This window comes from Cryptomeria japonica, chromosome 7 (assembly GCF_030272615.1).
Source record: "Cryptomeria japonica chromosome 7, Sugi_1.0, whole genome shotgun sequence".
NCBI classification, from domain to species: Eukaryota; Viridiplantae; Streptophyta; class Pinopsida; order Cupressales; family Cupressaceae; genus Cryptomeria; species Cryptomeria japonica.
The window spans coordinates 386,418,898-386,446,143 of record NC_081411.1 but is presented as its reverse complement, the minus strand read 5'-3'; the positions used below and the strand labels follow the sequence as shown (position 1 = coordinate 386,446,143).

General features: G+C 31.9%; 2 protein-coding genes across 3 annotated transcripts in view; both read left to right on the top strand.

Annotated features, from left to right (window-relative positions):
• The window catches only part of LOC131067122 (uncharacterized), a 146,010-nt gene extending 131,193 nt beyond the window's left edge, over nt 1-14,817 (top strand). The window contains exon 5 of one of the 2 annotated variants that reach the window (XM_059209137.1): nt 14,592-14,817. In XM_059209137.1, coding sequence (XP_059065120.1) covers nt 14,592-14,802 — 211 coding nt within the window. In that variant the 3' untranslated portion in view covers nt 14,803-14,817. The remainder of the gene's footprint in view (nt 1-14,591) is intronic. The other variant, XM_059209138.1, reaches the window with a different exon arrangement.
• Nucleotides 14,818-15,774: 957 nt separating this feature from the next.
• On the top strand, nt 15,775-26,583 carry LOC131067116 (protein SRG1). The gene is made up of 4 exons (XM_058002047.2): nt 15,775-16,263; nt 16,352-16,593; nt 17,178-17,508; nt 26,329-26,583. Exons 1-4 carry the CDS (start codon nt 16,003-16,005, stop codon nt 26,581-26,583), a joined length of 1,089 nt encoding a protein of 362 aa, XP_057858030.2. The 5' UTR covers nt 15,775-16,002.
• The last annotated feature ends 663 nt before the right edge of the window (nt 26,584-27,246 follow it).

The window sequence follows — 27,246 nt, the reverse complement described above, 5'->3', positions numbered from 1 at the left end:
TGCTCTGCCTCGCTTTCCCGTCTTAGATTGGTGCATTGGTATCTGAAATCCTTTTACAAAGACACATAACTCATTTTTTGTATTGAAATGTAAAAAATTTTCAGCATGATTCAAATCTGTAATTATCTGCCACCTAAAAAAATTTGGGCTTCGCCCTGTTAGATCTGAATATAGACCATCCAGGCTCAAGCATGTCATTTTACTTAGAGTCCTATACTCATTGATATACATAGTTCTTTCTTGGGCTTTCTTAACAAGTTTGTTCATTGAATCCAGCATGGGGAGAAGACTAGCTAAAGTTAACAGAGTCTCTATATCACTTAACTTATGTAAGAGATTAGGAGCTTTGTCTACTGTGACGTGTTGCTCATACATTAGTCCGATCAAGGATTGATATTCTGTTAGAACTCGTTCTGCTGGTCCATGCAAGGAGATCCATCTGGTCTCAACATCCCGGAGAAGCTTGTTTCCTCCTGTTACTCCCTCAACAAAAATCTGAAATTCTACAAAACGTTTAGGACTTCGGCAAAAGTATGAGTGGAGCTTGTGGACCAGATCTTCAACTTTTGACACTATAGGGAAATTGCTTACAATTCTATATGCTAAATTCATTCGATGGGCCATGTAGTGAATGCCAACCATGTATGGTGCAATACTAGTTTGTAATCTTGTGCAAAGACCGGTCCTTTGACCTTGCATTACTGCAGCTCCATCAGCTCCAACACACACCAACTTCTTGGCAATTGTTAAGTCATCCATACCTAAAATTTCATTCAAAGATTTCTTAACTTCCAAATATAAATTTTCTGCTGTTGAATTGCCCCTCATTTTACGAAAACAGAGTAGATGAGCTCAGCGAACGTGTTCTTTTACGGTATACACATACATACAAACCCAAGCAGTGTTATCTACCACAGTAACTTCATCTATGTATAATGAAATGAAATTTGACTCTTTTACACTCTCTTGTAAATTTTCCTTTTCCACCTCAGCGAGACAGTTTGCCATTTCCCATCCAGCGTTTATTGACCAATGTGACATAAGATAGTGAGGAACATTCAAAAAATATAATAAATTACTAAATTCTGGGAAATCTTTCATAGGACGCCCTTTCGACATAATATGAAAAACAACACTCATCTGAACAGTCTTTGCTAGGTTTGCATCTTTCACTGCATGTTCAAGCCCAGCCTTGATTGTATTTCCAAATCCACTATTACGAATCAGTGTCGTTTTGTGGTTATGCTCTTCATATTCCTTGGCATACTTAACATGAAGACATTCTTCCTTTGATTTCCATCTTACTACTCATGTTTCCTTTTCGTCTATGATCTGTTTTGCATAAACCTTACCAATATGCTTTTCTATGGTGTCAAGCTTTAGCTGCATCTTCTTCTCTCTTTTAGTTTTCCAGCTACAAATCTTACACCTGCATTCTGTTGGTTGTTCATCATTGTTTGGGACTGGTTCAATGAATGGGCACTTTGCTACCCAATCAATCTTAAAACCCCTTGTCATCTCCCCCTCTCGCCCCAGTTTTACTTTCCTTTTTCTTTTCTTCCTACCAACATCATCTTCAGTACTAGCATTTGCATTCGCCAATGGTATCTCATTGTGTGTATCCCTTAGAACATCTTCTGTCGTGTCAATATTGTCATCCTCATTTGATGCATTTAACTCGATGACAATCCCACCTTGTGGTACTGGTGGTGGTGAGCTACTGTGAATGGGTTCTGCAAATGCAGAGGTTGATGGACCAAAAACTTTGCCAATTCCAAAAAAAGACTTTATGGTACTATCTTTAAGTTTAAGTTTTGGGCGTTTTGATGGCCTCCCAATCCCTTTAGTTTCACTACCCTGAGGAGTCTTACCCTTGTCTCTGACATCTCAATCCCTTCACCACCCTGAGGAGTCTCACCCATGTCTGACTGTGACATCTTGAGTCTTGACCTCTCACTACGAATTAAAAGTTAAAACTAATACTATCAAGTATGAAGAAATGATTACTCACCTTTATGCCTTCTCAATTGTCTGAATCAGGAATCAGGAATGAATGCCTGGGCCTATGTTGTAGGATTGTAACTCTGGCCCTCCGCCCTACAATGAACTTCGACTTTCCAACTCAATTTGTAGAATGTGAATCGAGACTCGAGACTCCGAGAGCTCCCAATTTACTAATTAGACACGAACAAATTGTAAGAAAGAGTGTATTTATAACAATCCATGATTGCATTTTTGGCGAATTGCGTGGGGCCCGGGCGTCGCAATTGCCAATAAACATTTAATTTAATTGCATTTTTGGCGAATTGCGCGGTCATGCAATGAACATTTAATTTAAGTGGGGTGAAATGGGTCCTCGAATGCTTATAATGTTTTATTTGATATTGGCGAATTTGGCCAACGCATGCAATGGACATGTAATTTACCATTGGCAAATTAGGTCCTGGGTACGTGGTTGTTTAACTATTGCTGGCAAATAGTGGAGGTGATCTAATACCCACATTTGAGTGATTCCAGACGAATATTACGGGCATGCACGTCGATGGGGTGTGGTCATTGGCGAAGCCAGTTTCAGCAGTGTGTCGTTAACCCCAAAATTCCGAGCGATTTGACCACGATGGAGCCCAAGACTATTCATGCGGAATTCGCCAATTAGCGAAGATTCGCCACTAAAAAAATCTCTGGGTAATAGTTATAAATAAGTGGATTGGTAGATCTTTTAGGATCTTTTTTGGGGGCAAACTTTGTTTTACTCTAAAGAGAATAAACTTCTTTAGTATATTTCTGTTCTACTATTTTCAATACAGATAAATTGCTGGTGGCTTTTAGATATTCGTAATCTTTGAATTCTGATGTTTGGATGCTTTCTATTCTTTTGAATGGTTATTAGTGGATGAATTTATATTTGAGATGGTGAATGGTTTCAGTTTTCTGTTGCTACAAAGATATTATCCGTGAATTATATTTTGAGGTGATCTAGTTGATTTAAAATCTTGAAAAATCCAAAAGTGTTTGTATTTTATGCATGCCTTTGCAAATCTTTTTGGTTAAAAGTTCTTTCCTTATTTGCTTTCTGGTTAAAAGCATTTCAGTTAACTCTTCATTCATTGAATATCATCTGAAGGTAGTTGTCACCTTGTAAAATAAGTAGAGAATCAGTCAATAGATAGTTTGTTTAGACTGGTTCAACTGTGGTTACATTTGTCACCTTTGTGGGCGTTAGAATATAGAGTTAGGTGATAAATCTGTTAACCAACAGGTAGCAAACTTAAAGAGAGTACATTTTAAGAACACCACTTTCCATTTACAAATTCTCATTTCAAAAGAGGTTTATTTTTCCTCCAATGACCACAAGGGATACAACATGCAATGACAATAATTTAAATATTCTATAGAAAAACCCTCCAATCCCTCATGTTTATTTTAATCCAATGTGAGCTGCATTAGAAAATAACGCATTAAATGCATCCTTCAAGTCTTTGGCCGAAGTTGTTTTCACTTATACTTAGCTTAGTGTTACGGTCATGGGAACTAGCTTGAATATGCTTCTTTTTGCAAACAAGAGATTATGAAAGAGTTAGGTTGAACTTAATACACTTGAAATATAATGCTTTCATGTTTAATTTTTAGATGTTAAAGAGAGATTATATTTCTTCCAATCTTTAATGCCACTATTAACATTATATAGTTATGAGGTTTGGGGCTTTGAGTTTTGCACTATAAAATGAGATTGATTGATAAAGTTGTCATAAGCATGTTATCTAAAGTCTTGGGTGCAACATGGTGAGTTTCACATGCAATTATTTTAGTTAAACTTGGCATTCAACCTCTTCATATTTCAGCCATATTTCATGTATTAATATTGTTGCTTAAATTATATGTATGAAAATATAACATTTGGGAATAACAAATATTCATTCAAGGTTCTCTAACTGTCCATGGAGTTATAGAGACAAGGTATCGAGGACACTATATGCCCAATAGATGTACTTGTATTGGTCTTGATAGTAACCATCTTTAGCCTAATACTTTCTCCATTTATGCTCCTCACATGTTGAAAATTGATATCCATCGAGGATGATATCTTTTAAAGCTTAAATGATCAACTTAGAAGGAAGTAATAGAACCATTGGCAATAAAATACATCTCTACTTGAAAACATTATTATGAAATTTGAGATGTATTTATTATTTCTTCCTAGTACATCAAGTTATCATTTAGCTTGATGTTCTCCTTAGATCATTTGCAAGGTTGTCTCAACATGCCTAGAATTTGTTTCTTACATGACCCGATGTAGATATAGTTTTAGAGCTACAATTTAGAATCATTTAATAAAATGCAAGGAACTAATCTCATTTAGGACATCTCACATTTAGAAACGAGGAAATTGAGGAATTGTAAAACATAAGAATTTTAGAATAGAAGAGGAATGTGAATGGTTGTCATTTGATATGTTCCCATCTTCTTCAAATGTAATATCTAAAATGGGAAAATAACCTAGTGACACCCACTTTAATTTTTCTTGTTTTGATCAAATAAAAATTGTCTCACTGAATATGGCTCAAACACCTTTTACATTTGGTTCAAGGTTAGAGCATTGTATTTGTAGACTTGATCTTATTTGGACACTTGACAATAATGAACACAAAATAGAGGAGTGCTTTGTAGTTAGGTACTTAGTCTGTTATGAGATCCATAGGAAGTTCTACTATCACTTTAACCATCTAGGACAATATTTTAATTCAATACCCATGCATATCCACATGTGGATCATTATTACCACATGTATACTTTGTTACGGTATTGTGCAAAAGTGTGCAAGATAACATCTTGTTATGCAAAACTATCTACAACAATGAATTGTCTAAGAGAATTTATGATGCATGTACGAGCATACAAGAGAGGAGTCATTTGTTGACTCTACTTATTGACCAATTTATGATGCATGCTATGATCCATCATAGAGAATTTTGAATGGAGATAATGGAACAAAAATGGAGTGCCCAACTTGCACAATTACATATGAAAGGTTATGACAAGGTATGTGTAATAACCCACTTTACTTAATCCAAAAAATCAACTGATTTTTTTTTATATATAAAAATATTGATTTCTTATTCTTACTTATTCTTAATTATGTTTGATTCAATCACATAATCAGGCACATCTATCCAAACGAGATAACCATCCATCCAACCGACATGGGCATCTAACCATACGGGTTAGGCATCTATCCATATGGGACTAGGCATCTAACTATACGGGTTAGGCATCTGTCCATACGAGACATGCGATTTCATCTATCCAATCTAGGATAGGCATCTACCCAAACGAGGTAGGCATCTATTCATAAGAATAGGATATGCTCTGGCCAGAGACTTTAGACTCATCGAGACCATCTAGGTCTTGAGCCACTCTCTAAAGACTACACTCCCCTACTAGGAGTGCACCGAGGTCGCCGTCCTTAGGAGTATAAAAATAATTACATAAAGAAGTTTGATTTCCGCCTTGGAATTTGACCCAAAGCCTCGGGAAGTCAAGCGAATCCGTACGAGATTGCTTCTTAGATAACTAATTATTTGATAATTACTTTGAATGTAAATTCAAAGTTAAATTCTTAGTTAGATAAATAATTAGTTATCTAACTAGGAATTTAACTTTGAATTAATTTAAGATTCATGAATTCAAAGTTAAATTACTTTAAATGTGAATCCTAATACTTAAAGGTACTAAATTGCTTGAAATAAAATTTAAATTATCAAATAATTATACTTTGAAAATGAATTTAATACTCACTTGTTGAAAGGAAAAGAAAAACAACTATTCAACAATAAGCTTCAAATTAACCACATTATTCTTAATTACTAATTGTTTGAAAAAGAGATTAGAAAAGAGTCTAAACACTTGCTAGTTAACCAAGTAAATACTATTAAGTCACCTAATAAACAATTCTAATCAATAAACTTCTAGTTGCTTTTGAACTAATACCTTTGCAAGATTATAAAGTGATAACTAATTACTCCTTCCACTTGAAGTAACATTAACTTCATCGTTGGATACATTCTACAAACAATAACATTATCAATTTCAAATACTTCAAAGAGAGCTAATGTTTGCTCCTTAAATTACCCTCCATTAGAATTGTTATTTAATTTTCTAACTGATCACGTAATAGGTTTCTTGAAACTCATTTGGTAAAACAATTTATGTTTTGAATAAACTCTCTTTGCATTCTAATTAATACTATTACCATATGAATATTTAACTATACTATTTACCTCTAAATTTAACGTTAATTAAATTTAGCCTTACTAATTACTTGTATTATTAAGTGTAACTTTTTCTTTTTACTAGTCTTATGTTTCTTTTTAGCTGGAAGGTAAATGTTTTTAACTATTAAAAGAATTGACTATTCTCACTGCCTTGTATACTCATATCTTGGAATCTAATAAAGAAACAAATCAAATAATCAACTTTTCAAATTGAGGCAAATCTTGATCTAACATTAACTCATGTTGCTTGAAATACCTAAAAGGGTTACTATGAATCTAAACACATTTACTTGTTAGGCAAATTCCTTTAACCTTTGATACTTGTACTAATTGAAATATACAAAAGGTAGTTTTGAAATCCATTAAATAAAGAACTTAAATATTTGAAATATATTGAATGTCTTGAGGGAACCTACTTACTATTAGGATTTATTTATTTGATGAAAAGATCCAAAACTATGGAATAGGTGTATCATTGGTGCAATAACATTTTCCTTTACTTTGTTTTTCCTAAGTGAAACTAATTTGTTTAATAAGGAGATTAACTATTATATCTACATCCTAAGAAGGATTAATTCAAGATGATAGATCTCTTAATGCTCTATTATCTATCAAGTGTTAATTGACCCTTTTGCCTTATGTTCAATATTTATCTTTTCAAAACCCAAGGGACTCTTTTCCCATCATTGAGGAGATACTAACTCTTTAGAATTTAAAAAAAAAGTTCAAATTTGCAACTTAATTTTCCATATTAAAAATCTAATAAGGTATCCATTAATATGAGTTAGACCATTTTCGCTTAAATTTTCTTTTAATATTTTAATAATCTAATTCCTAAAACTAGATATGATATTTTAAATACATTTTCATTAATTTTAATAAGGTTAGATTATAAATAGGTCTCATTAATCCCTTTTAAATAGATCTAAAAAAACACAAAACCATTTTTTATTAAATAGTCCTCAATAAATAAATCCATTTCTCACTAAATTCAATTAATTTTCAATTATTAAAATTTATAATTATAAACTAATCCTAAATGATTTTTTTAATGACCAAGTGTATAATTAAATTTCAAAGAACTATAAGCTTATTAATTTTAATCTTTCAAAAAAACTTTCAATATTCTAAAACATTTTTAATTTTAAATTAAAATTAAAAAATTAAAAAAATAAATTTGAACTACTTATTTTAATTATACAAATAAATTTCAATTACCTAAACAACTTAGAATATAAATAAAATTTTCAATTATTTGAAAACATCTAAAATTTAATTACAAACTCTAAAGTATAATTCAATTTTAATAAAACAATTCCTAACTCAATATATATATATATATATATATAAAATTAGTAATCAACTCAAAATCTTTTAATAATATAATAAATTATATTTATTTAGTCTTACAAAAATAAACTAATTTTTTTTAAAAAAGTAAACTTTAATATATATATATATATAGAGGTAAATTTACTAATTTATTAATCAAGGCAAGATTTACTTCTTTTTTTTTCTTTTTTTAAAAAATTTCATACATGCACACGGAATAATTTTTTTTCCCCCAAAATCTAGAGAGATAATATGTTTCTAAAAAGTACAGAGATGAATTTTTTTCTATAATGCACATAGATGAATATTTTCCTAAAATCCACACACATGAATATTTTCCTAAAATCCACAGACATGAATATTTTCCTAAAATCCACAGACATGGGTATTTATTGAATATATTTCTATTTTTGTTTTCTTTATTATGATTTAAGATTACTTTGGCAACAAATTTAATTTTGTTCAAGTTATTCTAATATATATATTCCATTCTAAAAAAAAAAATCTGTTTTTTGTAAAATAAAGAAAGTTGATTGAAGAACAGATTAAACAATATTCGAATTTGTATATGCATATTTTGAAATAAATCTATTAACCAATTTTTTTCCTACATGCAAAATAAAGAAGAAGATTTTATTTATTTATTTTTTGTTTTTTTGATAGAAAAGCAATTTTGTTACATGTATTTGATTAAATCCATCAAAATAAACTAAAAAGTGCAAAATTCTAAAAGAGACGAGAAGAAGATTTTCTTTGAAAAGAAAAAACAAGCAATGAATATGCAAGAGGAGAACTTGGATTTGAATGAAGAACCTTGCTGACCTCCTACAATTCCTCCTTGAAGCTTGGTAATGATCTTCTCCAAAATTCTGTAACACATCTACAAAATTTCTCTTACAACTAACATGATATTGAAAATAAATTCATAATAATTTCAAGACTACTTTATCATCCAAAAACAATGAACTCCCCTTTTTCGAAAATCTAGAATTCAATATATAGAAAAGAGAGTCATTTTAATTGATTTCCATATTCTTTTCCCAAAATAATTTCATGCAAAATGATTAATTGTTATAGTGGGGGTTACATGCAAAAATTGAATTTGAAATTCTCTTCTAGAACCTTCTCATTTCCTCCTACAACATGTGCTAAATAGCATATTGAGAAAATAAACAATTTCTAAATTAATTTCATGCAAAAATGATTGTTGTCATAGTGGGGGTTACATTTGACCATGCATTCAAAATTCAAATTCAAATTCTCCATTTTATCAAAATGCATTTTGTAACTCCTTTGTCATAAAAATGCCATGAATATAATTATTCTTATCATAGCATAATTTTGTAACTCCCATGTCATATATTTGCTAAATATAATAATTATTCCTTAATATTTTGAATTTAAAATTTATTTTTTAGAATCTTCTTATTTCTCCTATACCATGTGCTCAATTAGGATATTGAGAAAATAAGCAATTTTCAAATAAATTATGACCTCATGTGTGTGTCACCACTTAAATTCCTTTTTATTTAAAAACTTCAACCTCATTTCAATTTATCTTTTCTTTCTAACATTACTCATAAAATTAATATAATAATAATAATCTCCCCTCGAGGACAATGAGAATTATTTCTAGGAATGTTAGGGGCAATGTCCCTAACAAGAGACACTTAATCAAGTCCCAGATGGACTTAATTAAGTATGATATTTTTATGTTGAAAGAAACAAAGTTGTCAAAGGAGTCTGCTGATTTGGTTTTTTCATCTTGGAGAAGGTGGAATTTTCTTTCTTCTCCTCCTTGTGGTGCTTCAGGAGGTTTGGCACTGCTTTGGAATAATTATAATATTGAGGTACAATTAGTGGCATCTGCTACAAATTGGATGTTGACTTTAGTTATAAGCAAGATTTCGAAGGTTAAATTCTGGCTTTTTAACATTTATGCTCCGTCAGGAATTCAAGGGAAGAGTAAGTTATGGGGTGAATTAAAGAGGATTTCTTTTCCCTTAAGACATGGTTCCTTTATTATCTTTGGGGGTGATTTTAATGCTATCACTGATTTAGATAAGAAAAGAGGAGGTGTTTTCCCTAATAAAAGGATTATGGATGACTTTGGGGATTTCATTTATGATATGAGCCTTTTTGATTGTAAGTCTCAGAATGGGGTTTTCACATGGACAAACATGAGAAGGGATTTTTCTCAGATTGCTGAGAGATAAGATCAGTTTTTGTTATCTAAGAATTGGATTGATTCAGATTTTGAATTCTTTTCCTCTATTCTACCAGTCTCGGGTTCTGATCATTTTCCAATTTCCCTTTCACTTATTGAGGATAGGGCTTCTTTTAAGTCTCCATTTAAATTTGAGCCCATGTGGTTTAGGGATTCTTCCTTTTTGCATCTGCTTATGAAATGGTGGAATTCTGCTCCTTTTTGTTCTAGCTCTCGTATGTTTCAGATTACTAAGAAGTTAAGTTATTTGAAATTGAATATTAGGGAATGGAATATCTCGCATTTTAAGAGCATTTTTCAGGAGAAACAAAGGATTCAAGATATGATTGAGTGTCTTAATACTCATGTGCTTCAACATGGTATGGTGCCACAAGTTTTTGATGAATTGAAGTCACTAAAATTACAACTTGAGGAGGTGTTAGCTAGAGAAGAAATCTATTGGAGACAGAAATCTAGAGAGTTATGGCTTTCAGATGGTGACAGGAACACAAAATTTTTTCATTCTTCAACTAAGATTAAAAGATTTAAGAATAGGATATCTTGTATTCAATGTCAGAATGAGAATTTATTGACAGACCCAGAGGACATTGCTTCAGAGGCAGTTAGGTTTTTTAAGTCATTATTATCTTCAGAAAATGGAAATCTCAGCAATGATATTATATCTAATATTCCTCCTTTAGTATCTTTGGAAGACAATAAGATGTTGATGTCTCCCTTTTCCTTAGAATAAGTTAAGAGTGTTGTCTTTGCCATGAATTCGGATAAAGCTCTAGGACCATATGGTTTTACTCCTTTATTTTTTTAGAAATGTTAGGATTTTGTGGGAAATGATGTTTTATTGGCTCTCGAGGAAGCTAGGAGAAATAGGTCTATTTTAAAAGAAATTAATACTACAATGATTGTAATTATTCCTAAAAAAGAGGATACTAAACTTTTGCTAACTTTCGCCCCATTGCTTTATGTAACACTTTGTATAAGATATTTACGAAGGCAATTTCCCTTAGGTTGACAAAAATTCTACCTAGGATCATTTCATTGGAGCAAGGTGGTTTTGTTCCTCGAAGGGAGACGATAGAGGGTGCAATTGTAGCACATGAGGTGTTGCATTCTATTTCCACCCAAAGAAGCCTGACCATGATACTTAAACTAGACATGATGAAGGATTATGATAGAGTAGAGTGGGGGGCTTTATGTGTTGTTCTTGAGAAGTTAGGTTTTTCCAAGGCCTGGGTCAAATGGATTCGTGCATGTATTTCTTCTCCAAGATTCTCGGTTTTAATTAATGGTTCTCCTTGTGGTTTTTTCACTTCCTCCAGGGGTTTGAGACAGGGAGATCCCCTTTCTCCCTTTTTGTTTATTCTCCTAGCTGAAACCTTTAGTTGGGCTATTAGGGTTGCTAAAGTGGGGGGGCTTTGGAATGGTATAAGGATTCAAAATATTCCCCAAAGTATTTCTCATTGTCTCTTTGCAGATGATACTCTGTTATTTGGACATGCTTCATTAGTTGAGGCAAAAGTGATTAAAGGAATAATACAGAATTATGCATCATTTTCTGGTCAGAAAGTGAATTGTGATAAATCAAAGATTTTCTTCTTTAATACATCAAAATCATTCAACATAGGTTGCAATCCTTTTGGGGATTTGAGACTGGAAATATTCCATGTACTTACCTTGGGATTCCTTTCTTTGTTAAACAGGATAAGATTGGTTTTTGGGATAAGATTATTTCAGTCATTTCTAAAAGAATTCTCTCATGGAATCATAGATGGTTAACTTTGGCGGGTAAAATTGTTCTCATCAAGTTTGTTTTGAATGTTGTTCCCATATATCTCATGTCAGTTTTGAATGTTGTTCCCATATATCTCATGTTTGTTTTGAAGTCTCCAAAAGAAGCTATTGTTAGTTTACAGGATACTCTTAGAGATTTTCTTTGGAACAATAATAAAGATGGTAAGAAGAAACTCCCTTTAGTTGCATGGGATAAGGTATGTTTGCCTAAGGAACTTGGGGGAACAGGAATTCGGAGTCTCAAGAATCAGAATTTAGCCTTAGGTGCTAAGTTGGTTTGAAAATTATATGACAAACCTAGCTCCTTATGGGCACAAATTATGTTTGCCAAATATTTAAATAATGGACCAAGAGAGTATATTTTTAAAGTCTCAAATTTGCCTTCAGGTTCTGCTATTTGGAATTTCCTTTGTAAATGTAGATCAATTATTTTGCCTCATCTCTCATAGATTGTTCATAATGGTAGAAAGATCAGATTTTGGGATGAAGTATGGATTGGACACACACCTCTGGTGAATATTAGGGATTGGTCTCCTCTGTGTTATTTTTACTACTTTCGGATTAATATAAACTCAGAAATTAGAATTTAGTTTGATTAGCTGAAAGATTTAGAGATTTCTAGATTTAGGCATCACATAGAAATGAACAAAGAAATAAGAACAACACATGGTAACCCTGGGAAAACCTCCTAGGAGGAAAAACCCAGCCAGAAAAGATCCTCAGATTTGATTATGGATTATATTCATATAACAGTTACAACACTTATCTTAGGTCCTTGAAGATGTCTGAAATGTTTGCTCTTAGGGCTAATGGAATCAACCACAGGTCTGCACTTTCCTGTATATCAGGTCTGCTCCTTCAACATACCAATCAGCACTCAGACTCAAGCCCTAGATCTGCACTCTTGATGTGTCTTAGATCTGCACTGATTCAATAACCCTGACACTTTAATTCTGGAACAACTCAGCCTTCTTTATGACAACAAGAACTTGATGTTTGCTTCTTTAATTGGCAGGGATGATTCACATAAATTCTTTCACCAGCTTTTGCATTAATGAGATTGTATACTTCACATCCTTAGGCATGTGTGAACTTCGCATCATTAGCAGATATGTATTTCACTTGAAGGATGTGTATTAATTGTATTTTGAATGAGGCAGATATGTCTTATATATATGTGATGCAAAATATTTTTTATGTCGGCCTAATATAAATTAAATTACTTTTAATTTATTTGAATCTCTTTAATCTAAAATGCCTTGATAGATAGGGTCGGCCCTATTTAAGAAAGCACGTTATTATGCATATAGCGTGGGGTTTCATTGTGTAGGGTGGAGTGAAGTGAGGTATAGGGCCCAACCCTACACGTTGGAGAAAGGGGCTGGCCCCCTTGGGCGGATTCCAATGTTACCCAAGGCAATTGGAATCTGCCATTCTCTAATTATAATCAACACTCTGATCACTATTCTTTCCTCCCTTTAGGGTGTTTTTGTAGCAGATTATTTTGAAATTGTGAGTAGTGGACCCCTTAAGCTAGCTAGATGGAATTCAATTGATTTCTTAGATGTTGATCAAAGTATGAAATTAGATTTTGAGAAGATTTTGGGGGATAGAATTGTATTTCTTTCTGATTCTGAGGATGAACTTATTTGGACAAAGAATATTTCTGATAAGTACACTGTTAAAGATGGTTACAACTCTCTTATGGTTGCTAAAGATTTATCATCCTGGCCTTATAAGTTGTTTTGGCATTCAGCTTGTCTTCCTAAAGCTAGAGCCTTTGCTTGGTTGGTAGTTCAGGATAGAGTCCTTACAGGTATGAGACTGGACATGCTTGGCATTACTGTTGTTTTCCCTTGTGTCCTTTGTAACAAAAATTTGGAATCTTCTTCACACCTGTTCCTACATTGTGATTATGCTTATGAATGTTGGCAGTGGTTGTTTGAGAAGTTAAATATATCCTTTGTTATTGGTAAGGATCTTATTTCCCATTTTAGATCTTGGCCCTTTATGTTTGCTTCATCTTTTTGATGCATGCCTTTGGATCATATCTCCATCTATTGTGATTTGGAATGTTTGGCTAGAGCGAAACAACATGATATTTAAAAAAACAAGTTCTCCTGTGTCCGAGGTTCTATTAAAAAATGAGTCTTCAATCTCTGAGGTTGCTTTGTCGTTTATTTATAAGAATTTGGAAAATCTTACTTCTTTTTTCGCTCTGTGATGGTAGAGTTATTAGAGTTTGGAAGATGCTGTCAGTTTTACCCTCTCATGGTTCAATTTTAAAAAAGAATGATGCAATAGGTAAGAGAGGCTCTGCTAGATAGAAACCTCCTACGCAGGGGCACTTTAAACTGAATTTTGATGGGGCCTCTCGTGGCAACCTCGGGCTGGTTGGGGTAGGCATGGTAATTTATGATCACAATGCAAATTTTATTCGAGCTAAGTGTCATGCTATTGGTTTTAAAACTAACAATTATGCGGAATTTCATGCTTTGTCTTTTGGATTGGATATGACAATCTCTTTGGGAATTAAGGACTTAATAATTGAAGGTGATTCTATGGTGATTATTCAATGTGTTATGAAAAAGAAATCGAATTGTTGGAATTTGCAGTATATACTTGATCTCATTTTACAAAAATTAGAATTGTTTGAATCTTTCTTGTTATCCCATTGTTATGGAGAAGTAAATGAGATTGCGGATTATTTGGCAAATTTAGCCATTGATAGCAATGCTAATCAGCAAGAGGTGGGTTTTGAGGAAATTCCTTCTAGGGTATGGGAAGGTTTGCAGCAATAGTTATGTGATTTTCTTGAATAATGTTGATGTAAAATTTTATGATGATAATTATTCTCGCTTTCCCCTTTCATTTCAAGTATTCATGTTCGTTGTCTGGAGGAGAGTTTGAGCCCATGGTATTTGATACAATAGTGTTTTCCAAAGGTTTTTTGATACTTTCTTTTTTGGTAGGAAGGTTTTTGGCTCATGGGATTTGGCACAGGGCTTTGGAAAATTTTGTCTTCTTCCATTGATAGCAGTTGTGGAGTTTGCATTTGAAAATTATCCGATGGGTTTTTTTTTTTTTTTTTTGCAAATTGCCATATGGGCTTTATGTAAAACTGATATTATATGTGTTGTGACCGCATTTTGTATGTGGTTTTGGGTGGGGTGTATAAACTGATATGTTAGATACTATAGGTTTATTTTATGAGCTGTGACCGAAGATTTTCTTCCCATGGTTCTTTCCTCCGGTATGCTCTTTGAATCCTATGTAAAAAATAAAAAATATTAATAAATTTTTTTAGTGGAATAATCCACTTTTATTGAAAATAAAATAAAATAATAGTAATAATAATAACAAGTCATACCAAGGTCCAAAAAGAAGGTTATGACAATATGATATAGGTCTTAAGAGAATATTTAATTTTTAGCTTGTAAAGCCAAAACTAAGGAAAGCATTGGAATTTGAATCTTTGATTTGGGTTCCATTTGTAGGTCATGGTATTAGCCTATGGTTTGTGGTTTACCACTCATGATTTCATGCTTTGCTTTATCTATTAATTGGATGTTAGAGATTGAGGTTTAATAGTGGTTTCCAATATACTTTGTTTGATTTACTCTATATTTGTATGTTAGTGACTTCTTTTATAAATGCTTGAGCATTGATATTGTTGATGGTAATATAATTGATTCGTATTTCAGAATGTTTTTACATGATAATCACTATGTTTGAATATTTTGTATTTTATATATCTTATAATTTCCTATTAATAGTTTTGATTGTTTTTCTTTTTACATCTTCTCTCATAGATTAGTATAAGAAATAATTTTACAATCTCAACTTCTTGATAAAATTCTTTCACGAGTTATCCTTTGCTTGGTTGATCTTCTTGGCCAATGCCACTTCTAATCAGGTATCCCGTCCATGGTTTTGATTCTCATGGTTTCTTGGAAGAGCTGTTTCTAAGCATTGGTAAGAAATCATCTCCTGGACTTCACGTGTTAGGTATTATCCAGAAAAGACAGAGTTCAATAAAGACCCTTTTTAGTTTAAGCTTTAAAGACAGAAAGTATCGAACTTGAAATGTCCGGAAAGATTTGTTTAATGTATATTAATCTTCTTAACGCACGATTGTCTGCTTGGTATTTTCAGTCCCAGATAAGGCCGGCCAATTTGAACAGTTTTTTTTTAAGCTCTTTCCTTTGGTATTATACCAAAAGCCAGATACCCAGAGCATTTTTCATCCATCTGCATCTCCATTGTACAGATAGATCCGACTGGACTCTGTATACATCTCACTTTGTGTAACAAATTCTATGTAAAGACCACTTTGCTTAGCCTTTCACATTGCCATTGCTGTTGCCCTGAAGCTTTAGAAAAATGTTCAAAGCCATGAGCATAACTGATCTCAGTACAGGAAAGCCTGTAAGCCTCTCAGTTCCAATTGTGCAAGAATTGGCATTACAGGATCCCCATATAGTGCCTGAAAAGTACGTGGCATCTGAACAGGACAGACCATCTCTTCTTCTCCCTACATGCGAATCTGATTCTGTCCCTGTAATTGACATGTCAATTCTACATGACAACCCAAAGGAATTGGAAAAGATTGCATTAGCAGCCCAAGAATGGGGATTCTTCCAAGTAAGATCCACCAGCTTAAACCTTCATAGAGTCTTGATCTACTTCAGTTTGGCTTTAATTTTGTGATTTGTGGTGTTTGTATATGCAGGTAGTAAATCATGGAATTCCTGGGTCTTTGATGGAAAGAATGAGGAGTGTAGTGAAGAGCTTCTTTCAGCTTCCACTAGAAGAGAAGCTCAAGTATGAGATGCAAAATAATCAAGGATATGGCCAGGCATTTGTGGCCTCTGAAGAACAACGCCTTGACTGGGCTGATATCTTGTTCTTGTTCACCCTTCCTGTTGAATCTAGGGACATGAAACTGTGGCCAACAACTCCTGCAAATTTCAGGTATAGAACAGAGTTCATAAATATTTTTATTTAGATTCAAGGGAAACCCACCATAACCTAAACAGAAGAATCCACAACTTATTTGAGAAATCTAGATATGCCAAAAAAAACAATATGTACCTCCCCATAATCCATGAAAAATTTGGGTATGCTAACAATTACATCATATTTTTTCCCATGGGAAACGTCCCCAAAGTACCACCACCTCTCTTCATTACATATTTATTGCAATAGATTTTATTTAAAGATTTCAATTCACCTCAATTTATATATCAGTACCGCCCCACAATGACTCACTGCAGTTCCCTTTGCCCTCCCAAATTTAGACTCTTGATCCCATCCCTGTCCCCCATCATGAAACTCCATGGGGCTATGCCTTTTTGCAGTTTGTCTTGTATGCCAAGACCACCAAAACTGGCGCTACATGCCATATACATTCAATCAATGCCAATTTTTTGTGTTCTATTTCAATTTTTTAATGTGACTCTACTGTTAATCAGCTCTCGAATTCAAATCTCATATATTTAATGGTCTGCATATTGGCACGCATTGCAACTTAATGGTGTGAAAATTTTGTAATGCAGAGAGACTATGCAGGACTATGCTTTTGAGACAAAAATACTTGCAGAAAAGCTTCTAAGTGTGTTAGCACAAGGTTTGGGGATAAGACCAAGTTGTTTTGTTGAAAGCTTTGGAGAACTGTGCGCGGCTGTAAGGATGAATTACTACCCACCTTGCCCAAGACCAGACCTGGTTTTAGGGTTAAGTCCTCACTCGGATGCATCTGGAATCACCATATTGCTGCAAGATGACAAGTGTCCATGGGTAGCTCTTCAAGTTCGTAAGGGTGGAGAATGGGTTTCTATTCCGTCCATCCCAGATGCTCTTGTTATCAACATCGGAGATCATCTTGAGGTACTGCCCACTTCAAATTTATGTTACAGATTTAGTTTATATTGAATTTTTTTTCCTGTTTTATTTTAGGAATAGTTAGGAGGACGTTATACGACTGTCTATAATTTCTTAGTGACATTCAGTACTAGCGACACATTGACATTCACAGTCACCCTTATCTAATGCAATATTAGATTACTCATTCAGATATTACATACGGAAACAAATAGAAATCGACAAATTATTATAAATAAACACAACATCACATATACATGTAGAAACCTTTGTTAGAAAAAAACTCTAGCATCATGAGGAGGCACATGTATATAATAATATTCAAACACAAGAACACATATGCAAGACACTTTCTTCCTTTAATTTGATAGCATTTTAGTAGCCCTTTGTGTACTTGTAAAATGTCTATGTAACTCATTACTCCAATCCCTTATACATGTACAATTTTATTAGGCACATTAAAAAGTAGTTTTACAATACCATGGACACCAAAACCTTGAGTCAAGAAAAACAATACCAGAAGTACCAAAAAAAATGTCATTTTTTGGGGTGGTGTGGGGAGGGGGAAGAGGGGTTGGTCGAACATGTAGGATCCTCCTTGAATCCTCCCAATATAGGTTTCTATTCCAACTAACAAGAATGACAAAGTGATGCCCCTCAGAGCCACTTGTCATGTCTATAGAATTGCAATAAATATCACACAACCCTAACATGTAGTACCATCTATGTTTTCCTTGCATTAGATATTACTACACAAACATTTCTTGTGGGTACTGAAGACACATTTTTGAATGCATCAATAAAACTCATTTTAAACATGATAATGGATCTAAAAGTCAATCTATCTAGAAGCTCATATTCCCAAAATTCATTCATTTTCAATCTATAGATCTGTAATCCATGCTTAGTCCTTTTCAATAATTACGATCTCAAAATCTACATTATCATACTTTGTTTTTACTTGATTTCTCTATGTGTACTCCTCATGATATGTAACATCCCCTTTTTGGGACATTAGAAGTCAATAAAATAATTAAATTTTAAGTTGTCAAATTTTAACAAATTTAATGCCAACTTAATTTAATTATTTAATAAAGTATTAAAATGACTTAATGGAGCTTAGTGAATAATTAATAAAGTCATTTAAATTCAAATAAAGGGGAAACAAAGAGACAAAGGAAAGGAATATGAAGAGACAGGCATAAGGAAAACAAAGGGTCACATGGATGTGCTACAAAAGAATATTGAGAGGCTCATTATGATTATGCTTGGTTTATATTTGGTCATTGTTTTCTTTTGGAGAATTTTGGGAAGCTTTGCTTTCAGATTTGAAAACCCGAGGACAAAAATCTCCAGGATTTCTCGGTGGGTTGGATGGAAACCCAATTCATCTTTGGAGGTGGATTCGCGATAGAGTTCACAACTAGGTATATTTGTGAAGTCATAAATATGAAGAAATAGAGGTATTTCATATTTGTTTAAAAAATAAGGATTGTAATGATTTATCTTCATTATTAATTCAGATTTTAGTAAAAAAATTACATGATTTACAATATAACCTATTTGATTAAAAGAAATCAACTTGCATATAGATTGTTTGCTCAAATTCCTTTGAACATTTGGAAAAATTTGAAGCAAATATCCTAGGGGGATATTTCATGATACTCATTAATTAAAGTGGGCATATTATCTATTGATTCTAATTTCAATTTGTAGTGTCCCCTTCTTGAAATAGGATTTAGTAATAAATATAATAATAAAATTTAAATATAAGCAATGAAATAAATTTAACAAGATGAATACAATAGGAAAAATGCTTAAAATACTTGATAATAATATGCCACTTCGAGGGGAATACCTCCAATAGCAATAACATCTCAATACTCAATTTGATCATAATAACAAACCTATACTTGCTATATGTACCATGTTTATGCCTTGGATAGTGCTTGGATACCACCTAGGCCAACTTAGATACTTAAATGTTAACTCCTAGTATGACCTAAACACATATATATGATTATAGTTAATAATTAATTATGTAGTTTATTTAAGAATTAAGGTAGCCACAAGTCGACTACTCATAACATAATACACACTATAGGGTCAAGAGAATAATAATACCTCCCTCTTTTCAAAAGTATTGTCCTCAATGCTAACTTTTTCTCTTTCTTCTTCTTCATATCCCTTTTTTTCTTTTTTTATTCTTTTTGTTCCTTGTTCTTCTTGTTCTTTCTTTGTTATTGCTCTTTCTCTTTATTTTGTTCTAGTTCTTGCTCTTGCTCTTGTTCTTTCTCTTTCTCTTTCTCTTGTTCTTTTACCTCTTTTTTTTTTTTCTTCTATTTCTTGTTCTTTTTTCTTTTTCTTCTTCTTTTGCTACTCTTTGGAGCACCTAGATAGTACTTTTCCAAAAAATGTCCTAGAAATTAGCTAATTTGTAGCCTTGAGAGTGAAGTTATTGGAAACCCTAATTTTTTAACAAGTAACTTATTTCTACTCCAATTTATATGAAATATATACTATAGACTCTTCAATGACCTCTTCAAAAGCACTTTTAGAATTATGAATAAAGTCACTCAGATTTGAGAGATATGTGCTTCACAAAATAGTTTGGCAGAAACACTAATTCTGCAATAACTCAACTTTGCTTTAATTCCTCTAAAAATTGGCCTAAATATGCTTCAATATGTTCTTTAAAAACACTTTAAACATCAGAAAAAAATTCACTCAAATTGAAACATATGTGATTTCCAAAATGACTTCCAAAATTGATGAAAAAGCCTTGCCTTCGTGGTGCCAAGATCATGCTTTGATATCGCTTGTAATAAATTAAATTGCACAAGAAGAATATAGTGGGATATATGCTGCCAATAATTGATAATAATTTGCCACTTTTGGGAGGGAAACCTCCTAATCCACTTCAAGTAGGATACCTCCATTAGTCTTCAATGATAACTCAATACTTCACATGATAATAATAACCTATACCTCCTATATATACCATACTTATGCCTTGGATACCACTTAGACTGACTAACTTACTTAAATATAACTCAGATAACCTAGATACATATATATGATTATGATTATAACTATGTAATTTATTTAAGAGTTAAGGTAACCACAAGCCAACTAATCATAACATAATTTACACACTCTAGGGTCGAGGGCATAACAAAAATATATAATATAATATAATTAAAATTTTAATTTAATTAAGTTCAATGAATGGTCAGAAGACATGAAATGAAGATATGTGACTCCCTCAAACATGAGATATAAAATTGAGAAAAGTTCATTTGAAAATCCTAATATTTTGAAGGTATTTCCAATATGGTTTCCTAATATGATTAACTACAAGGAAGATGCCTTGAACCAAATATTTAGAAATCCTAATATTTTTTACTAGAAATCATATTAGGAATTCACTTTGGAAATCATATTTGGAAATCCTAGCGAATTCCTAATATGATTGGCTACAAGGAAAATGCCTTGAATCAAATACTAATAATACATGGTGTATTGGTTTAGATGTCAATGATGCTTATGTGGATTTAGATGCTATCATGGATTCTTGATACTTAATGTCTTTAATGTTAGCTTCTAGTGATTAATAAAAGGTATATGTAATTCAAACCATTGCCCCAACATACTCAAGATAGACAAGTGATGTTTTGCAAACTCATACTTCTTACCAATCAAAAGGGAATGTGTTTCCCTTTTACATTTTAATATTAAAGCACTTGCCTAAGATGAGAAACATGTTCTTCATACATTCTACTAAAGGGGAAGATATCATCCAAGTAGATTTTCTAGGATTTCATCAAGCACAATATATTTTGTGTTTTCCTTTAAATTCTTGTTTCTTTCCTTGCAACTGATCTTTGTGCATGACCTTCTCATTAAATATGACATCTCTACTGTTGGTGTTAGAAATAAGCCACACCCGGACCGATGATGGGCTGGTCCAAGAGGGGTCAGTAGATCAGTTATAGAGCACTCCAGCAGCATATGGAAGGTCCTAGGTTCAAGTCCTAGCTGGTCCATGTCTCAAAATGGTATCAGAGCTAGGTCCAGGCTAGGAACCCCAAGCACACGAGAGGTGTGGCTTAAGGAGGGGTGTTGGTGTTGGAAATAAGCCACACCCGGACTGATGATGGGCTGGTCCAAAAGGGGCTAGTAGCTCAGTGGTAGAGTACTCCAACAGTGTATGGAAGGTCCTAGGTTCAAGTCCTAGCTGGTCCATGTCTCAACATCTACTTCTAACGATTTTGTGATTTTCATAATCCCACAAATGATAACCAAAACCATAAATCCACATCCAATAAAATTATACTTCTTGGATTTTGCCTCAAGCTTTGTTCTATTTTCTATGCCAATATGGACAAATGATTCACAACCAAAGGTTTTAAAAAATGAGTAGTTTACCTTTTCACCATCCATGCCTCCTATGGAATCCACCATCTAAGAAACTTAAAAGCCCTCTTTTTATTAAGTAAATTTAAATTTTATAACATTTACCCAAAAATGTAATGGCAATTTTGCATGCAATCTCATACTCCTTGCATGCTCCATGATTGTCCCATTCATCCTTTCGAACACACCATTTTTTGTACGGTATTCTTGGAACCATCTTTTATCTACAAATCCCATGGTATGAACAATAACTATCAAACTATTTGTTGCAGTATTTACCTCCTTTATCTAATTTGAGAGACTTCAACTTATTTCATATCTCATTCTCAACCAAAGCTTTCCATTGTTGAAAAGCAATACATCAATTTTTTTGGAAATGAAAAACTTATTTTTTTAGTTGCATCATCAATAAAAGTAACATAATAATAAGAGCCACCAAGAGATGATACCCGAGTCAATCCCAATACATTTGAATGCACGAGACCTAAGTTTCCACTCTTCTTATCTTTCCTAACTCTAATAAATTTGGCTCTCTTTTTTCATGAACATTGTTTTCATAGACATCCAAATAAACTTGCTTCAAACTTGGCAATAAATTTCTAGAATGGAGAATCCTCATCCCTTTCTCACTTATGTGCCCAAGCCTATTGTGCCATAATGATGTATATTTTCTTGTGGAAGCTAAGGAAATGGAACAATCATAATTACTAGTACATAAATACAAGGTATCTACCTTTTCTCCTTTTGCTTTATTAATGAGCTCTAGTGACCTATCACAAATTGTCTAAAAATGTAAGTGTGCAATCTTCACTTCCTAATTGTCTTGCTAAAATTAGGTTTCTTCTCAAATCAGGAACATGCCTCACTTCTTTTAGAAACCACTGATTTCCATTTGGTAATTTCATTTGTATCTTACCCTTTCCAATGATTTTTCATGGCTCATCATCACCCAAATAAATTTGTCCAAAATCACCTTAAACCATAGTTTGAAAAATATTTTCCTAAGAGGTGTGGCATGAAATGAAACCCTTGAGTCTAACACTTAAGAATCAATAATATTATCTAAAGAAAGGATAAAAACATCTTGCAACACATCACTTGTTACATTTTGTTCCTTTTTATTTTCTTGTTGTATATCTCCTTGTTTTTCTTTTCAAGACCAACAATCTTTCTTCAGGTGTCCTTTCTTCCCTCAATGCCAATAGTCTAGCCTTACTCTAGATTTGGATATGTCCTTAGATTTCCCATGATTTGTTGGGATCCTTCCTCTCTCCCTCTATCTTCCCCTTCTTTCCACAATCAAATCATTACCTAATGTCTCACTTGTGCTCTTCTGTCACATTTCCTCGCTAAGGATAACGCTAAAAGTATCATCAAACTTTAAAACGTTTGAACCAGAGACAAAATTACTTTTAAACCATGACCAAGCTATTATTGTTTTTTTATAAATGAGCACAAAATCAAGAGATACCTAACCTCATCATCAAAGTTACTTTACATAATTTAACTAACTCTAGTGGTCGTGTTAAACTCATTTTAATTATCAACAATAGACCCACCTTTTGACATCTTCATATTGATTAAATTTTAAGAAATACCTTATTGGAAGCTGAGGTTTTTTATATAGTTTGTCTAATGTTGACATTAGGTCCATTTTTGTTGTTTCTTTTGATATATTAAAAGCCATTGATGTTGGCAACAACAACCAAATTGTCCCTAGTGTCTTTCTATCAAGAAAAAGGTCTCATTCTAGATCTATCATATTTGTTGGTTTCTTTTCTTTTCCACCCAACGATAAGAAAATATCCATTTGATATATATAGTCTTCCATTTGCATCTTCTATAGCTCTGTTAGTTTTGGTCGTTGAACATTTCAATTTTAAACTTGGCATTTTTTTGTCATTGCCCCACTCGAATTTGAAATCTATTGTGAAAAGACTAAAATACACGACTCTAATATTAGTTGTTAAGGTTTAGCTAGATCTAAGTAATAAAGATTATTAATTATAATACAAAATAAAAGATGCAAAAATAACAATTCACAATAACACAAATATTTAATGTGGTTCACCTAGTGTGGGCTAAATCCATTGAGAAACAACTATCCACTTTGTTTTTACTATCCAATGAAGAGCAAATTATTATCAGATGATTTTTCACATTCTACAACCACTTATTTATCAAGGTAACTCCCCTTGCATTCCTTTGTCAATTGATATGGGGGGAAACACAACTGATAAAGTCACCAAAATTTAAGCCTAACAACATGATCAGTGACCACATACCAACACATAATGTAAGTTGGAACATTTCACAATCCAAATGATAGAACAAGCTAGTCAAACAATTCTTTCTTAGTCATAACATTGATTTCCAATCATCTTATTCTTTAATTTGAACTTGATAATACCAAGATTTCAAAGCTAGATTTGTAAAATTCTTGTCATGTAGTTGATCCAATAAATTAGAATATGAAGCAATAGGTGCCTATTTTTAATTAAAATTTTGTTCAGTACCCTATTATCAACACACATTCACCAAGTCTAATATTTATTTGCCACAACTACAATAAAAACAAGGAAAAGTAATTGGTCCAATCACACCTTTTTCTATGACTACCTTTAGTTGCAACTTAACCTTATTAGCCTCTAAAACACTTTGACAATACAACCCAATGTTTGAAAAAGGGGACTTGGAAAACAATTGAGTCTCATGTTCTATAGTTTCATAGGAAGTAGTCCCTTGAGCTCCTAGAACAACTTTGAGAATCGATTCACCAACTAACTAATTTCTCACTATTCTTGATGAGTATACATCCCAAGTAAAGTCTTTATCTCAACCTCCAAAAGATCTTCCTTTCCACATAGCAAAAAAGAGGAAACTTTCCAATTACATCAATAAGTCTCTTGGCTCAAGAAACTCTAACCATGGAAATCTTAAACCTTCTAATATACAAGTTCAAAGTGAAGACTTTATCATTCTAGTTCATATACTAATTTCTCCTTTAAAGTAGATTTCATCTCTCTCACATGGAGATATGACTTACATACAAGACACAATAAACATCTAGGCATATCATGTCAATAATCACTTCATCCTTAAACTTTGGATTAAACCCATATGTCAATTTGCATTATGTTGCGACTTAGATGACCTCTCTTTGTTTCAATCATATAAGGATAGTTCCTAGTTTTCAACCCAAGCTTATTTACAACTTTGAGACATTAGGTTTGCTTGTATCAAACAATGTATCAACCTTCTTATGAATGGTTACTTTATTATTTTTAGCACCACATTTATTTTTCTTAAATCAAATAATAAGCAAATATTTCTTGAGGGTATCAAACACCTATTTTTGAAAAGACAAAGCATAAACTTGTAATATAGGATCATATGTTTTGTCCATAGAATAGTAGATTGAAAGTCAAGCTTGCCTCTAATTCCCATGATTTATTCTTCTTAACTTATAGATTTAAAATTCAATATTAGATCTTGACTCTTAATCTTTTGTCACAATATCTTATCAAAGACACACAAAACTCTAATCTCTTATTTCAAATCAATGTATGTGTATGTGTATATTTTTTTTTTTATTAATTAACATTAATTATACTTCAATCAATTTACATATCCAATTTATAAAATATTTAAAAAGTTTCAATCAATTTAGATAATGTATATAGAATGTATTAGTTTCCTCTACAAGTATATGCGAAAGAATTAAAAAAAGAAGTCTAGATCACTCTTAATTTGTATCTTAGAAGCTTTCATTAGATTTAATAAAGTCCACTTTCATGCTTCTAACAAGTTGTATGAAAAGAGAACCTCATGGCCTACATCTTACCTAAGCTATTAGGTATATACCATTCAATATTTCATTGGTAAATGGTACATATTTTCTTTATAAATTTTTATCATGAGTTGGTTTAGTGGCCAATTATTTTGAAAAATAGAATGATAAGTAAATGGAAAACATTTTTTAAGGTGTGTATAGAAGTGATTTACATTAAATTTTAAAATGTTTTAATTAAACTTTGCTTTGTTTTAATTAAAATTATATATATATATATATATATATATATATATATATATATATATATATATATATATATATATATATATATATATATGTATATATACATATATATATATATATGTATATGTATATATACATATATATATATATATGTATATGTATATATACATATATATATATATATGTATATGTATATATACATATATATACATACATATATATATATATACATATATATACATACATATATATATATATATGTATATATACATATATATATATATATATGTATATATATGTATATATATATATATGTATCAATATTATTGTAATATTTATATAGAAATGAAAATGATGATAATAAATATTGACAGGTAATTAGCAATGGAAGATACAAGAGTGTTGAACATCGTGCAGTGACAAGCACGAATAAGGAAAGAACATCAATTGCTACATTTTACAACCCACACAATAAGATGGAAGTGAGACCTGTTCCAGAGCTTCTAGATGATTACCATCCTTGTTTATATAGAAAAACTACAGTTTTTGAGTATGCCATGCATTATTTATCTGATAAGCTTGAAGGAAAGAAATCAATTGATTTTTTAAAAATTCATGAAAACAATTGACTATTGTCATTTAGCTATAATGGTTCACTACCAATTGAAAACTAGAACTTTTATTTAAAATAATACGCTTTCATTTTATTATTGTTCTTAAAAAACAAATATTACATTAAGGTACACTTAAATAAATTACCACATGGAAACTAAATAATAATAATTATGTGATTAGAAGAAATGTATATGAATTTCATAATTATTTTTATAAGATAAATAATTTAATTGATAACATATTTTAATCATTTTGAAAGATAATATCTCTATATTTATCTACAATGTTAAGTCTACAATGTGAATTTAAAACAAAAAGATTAAAAAAATGCATAATTATCCATGAATTAATTATTACTCAAACAACTTAACATTAGATTAGACAATACTATAAAGAGTTCATGTGTAATTTGGTAAAATTATTTCGTCTATTGTATTATTATTATAGCATTAGTGTGATGATATTTATAAGATTTTTTTAATAAATTAATAACTATTAGAAAAGTAGGAAATTGGGACCATTTTTATAAATTAGTAACTATGATAATATTTATAAAATTTATTTTATAAATTATTATAGTATTAATTCTTTATTCTGTTTGTTGTTTTTGCAATTTGGTTGTTGTTGTTTTCCTCTTTTGGTTGTGATGTTTCTTTGTTATTTTTAGCTAGCTTGGA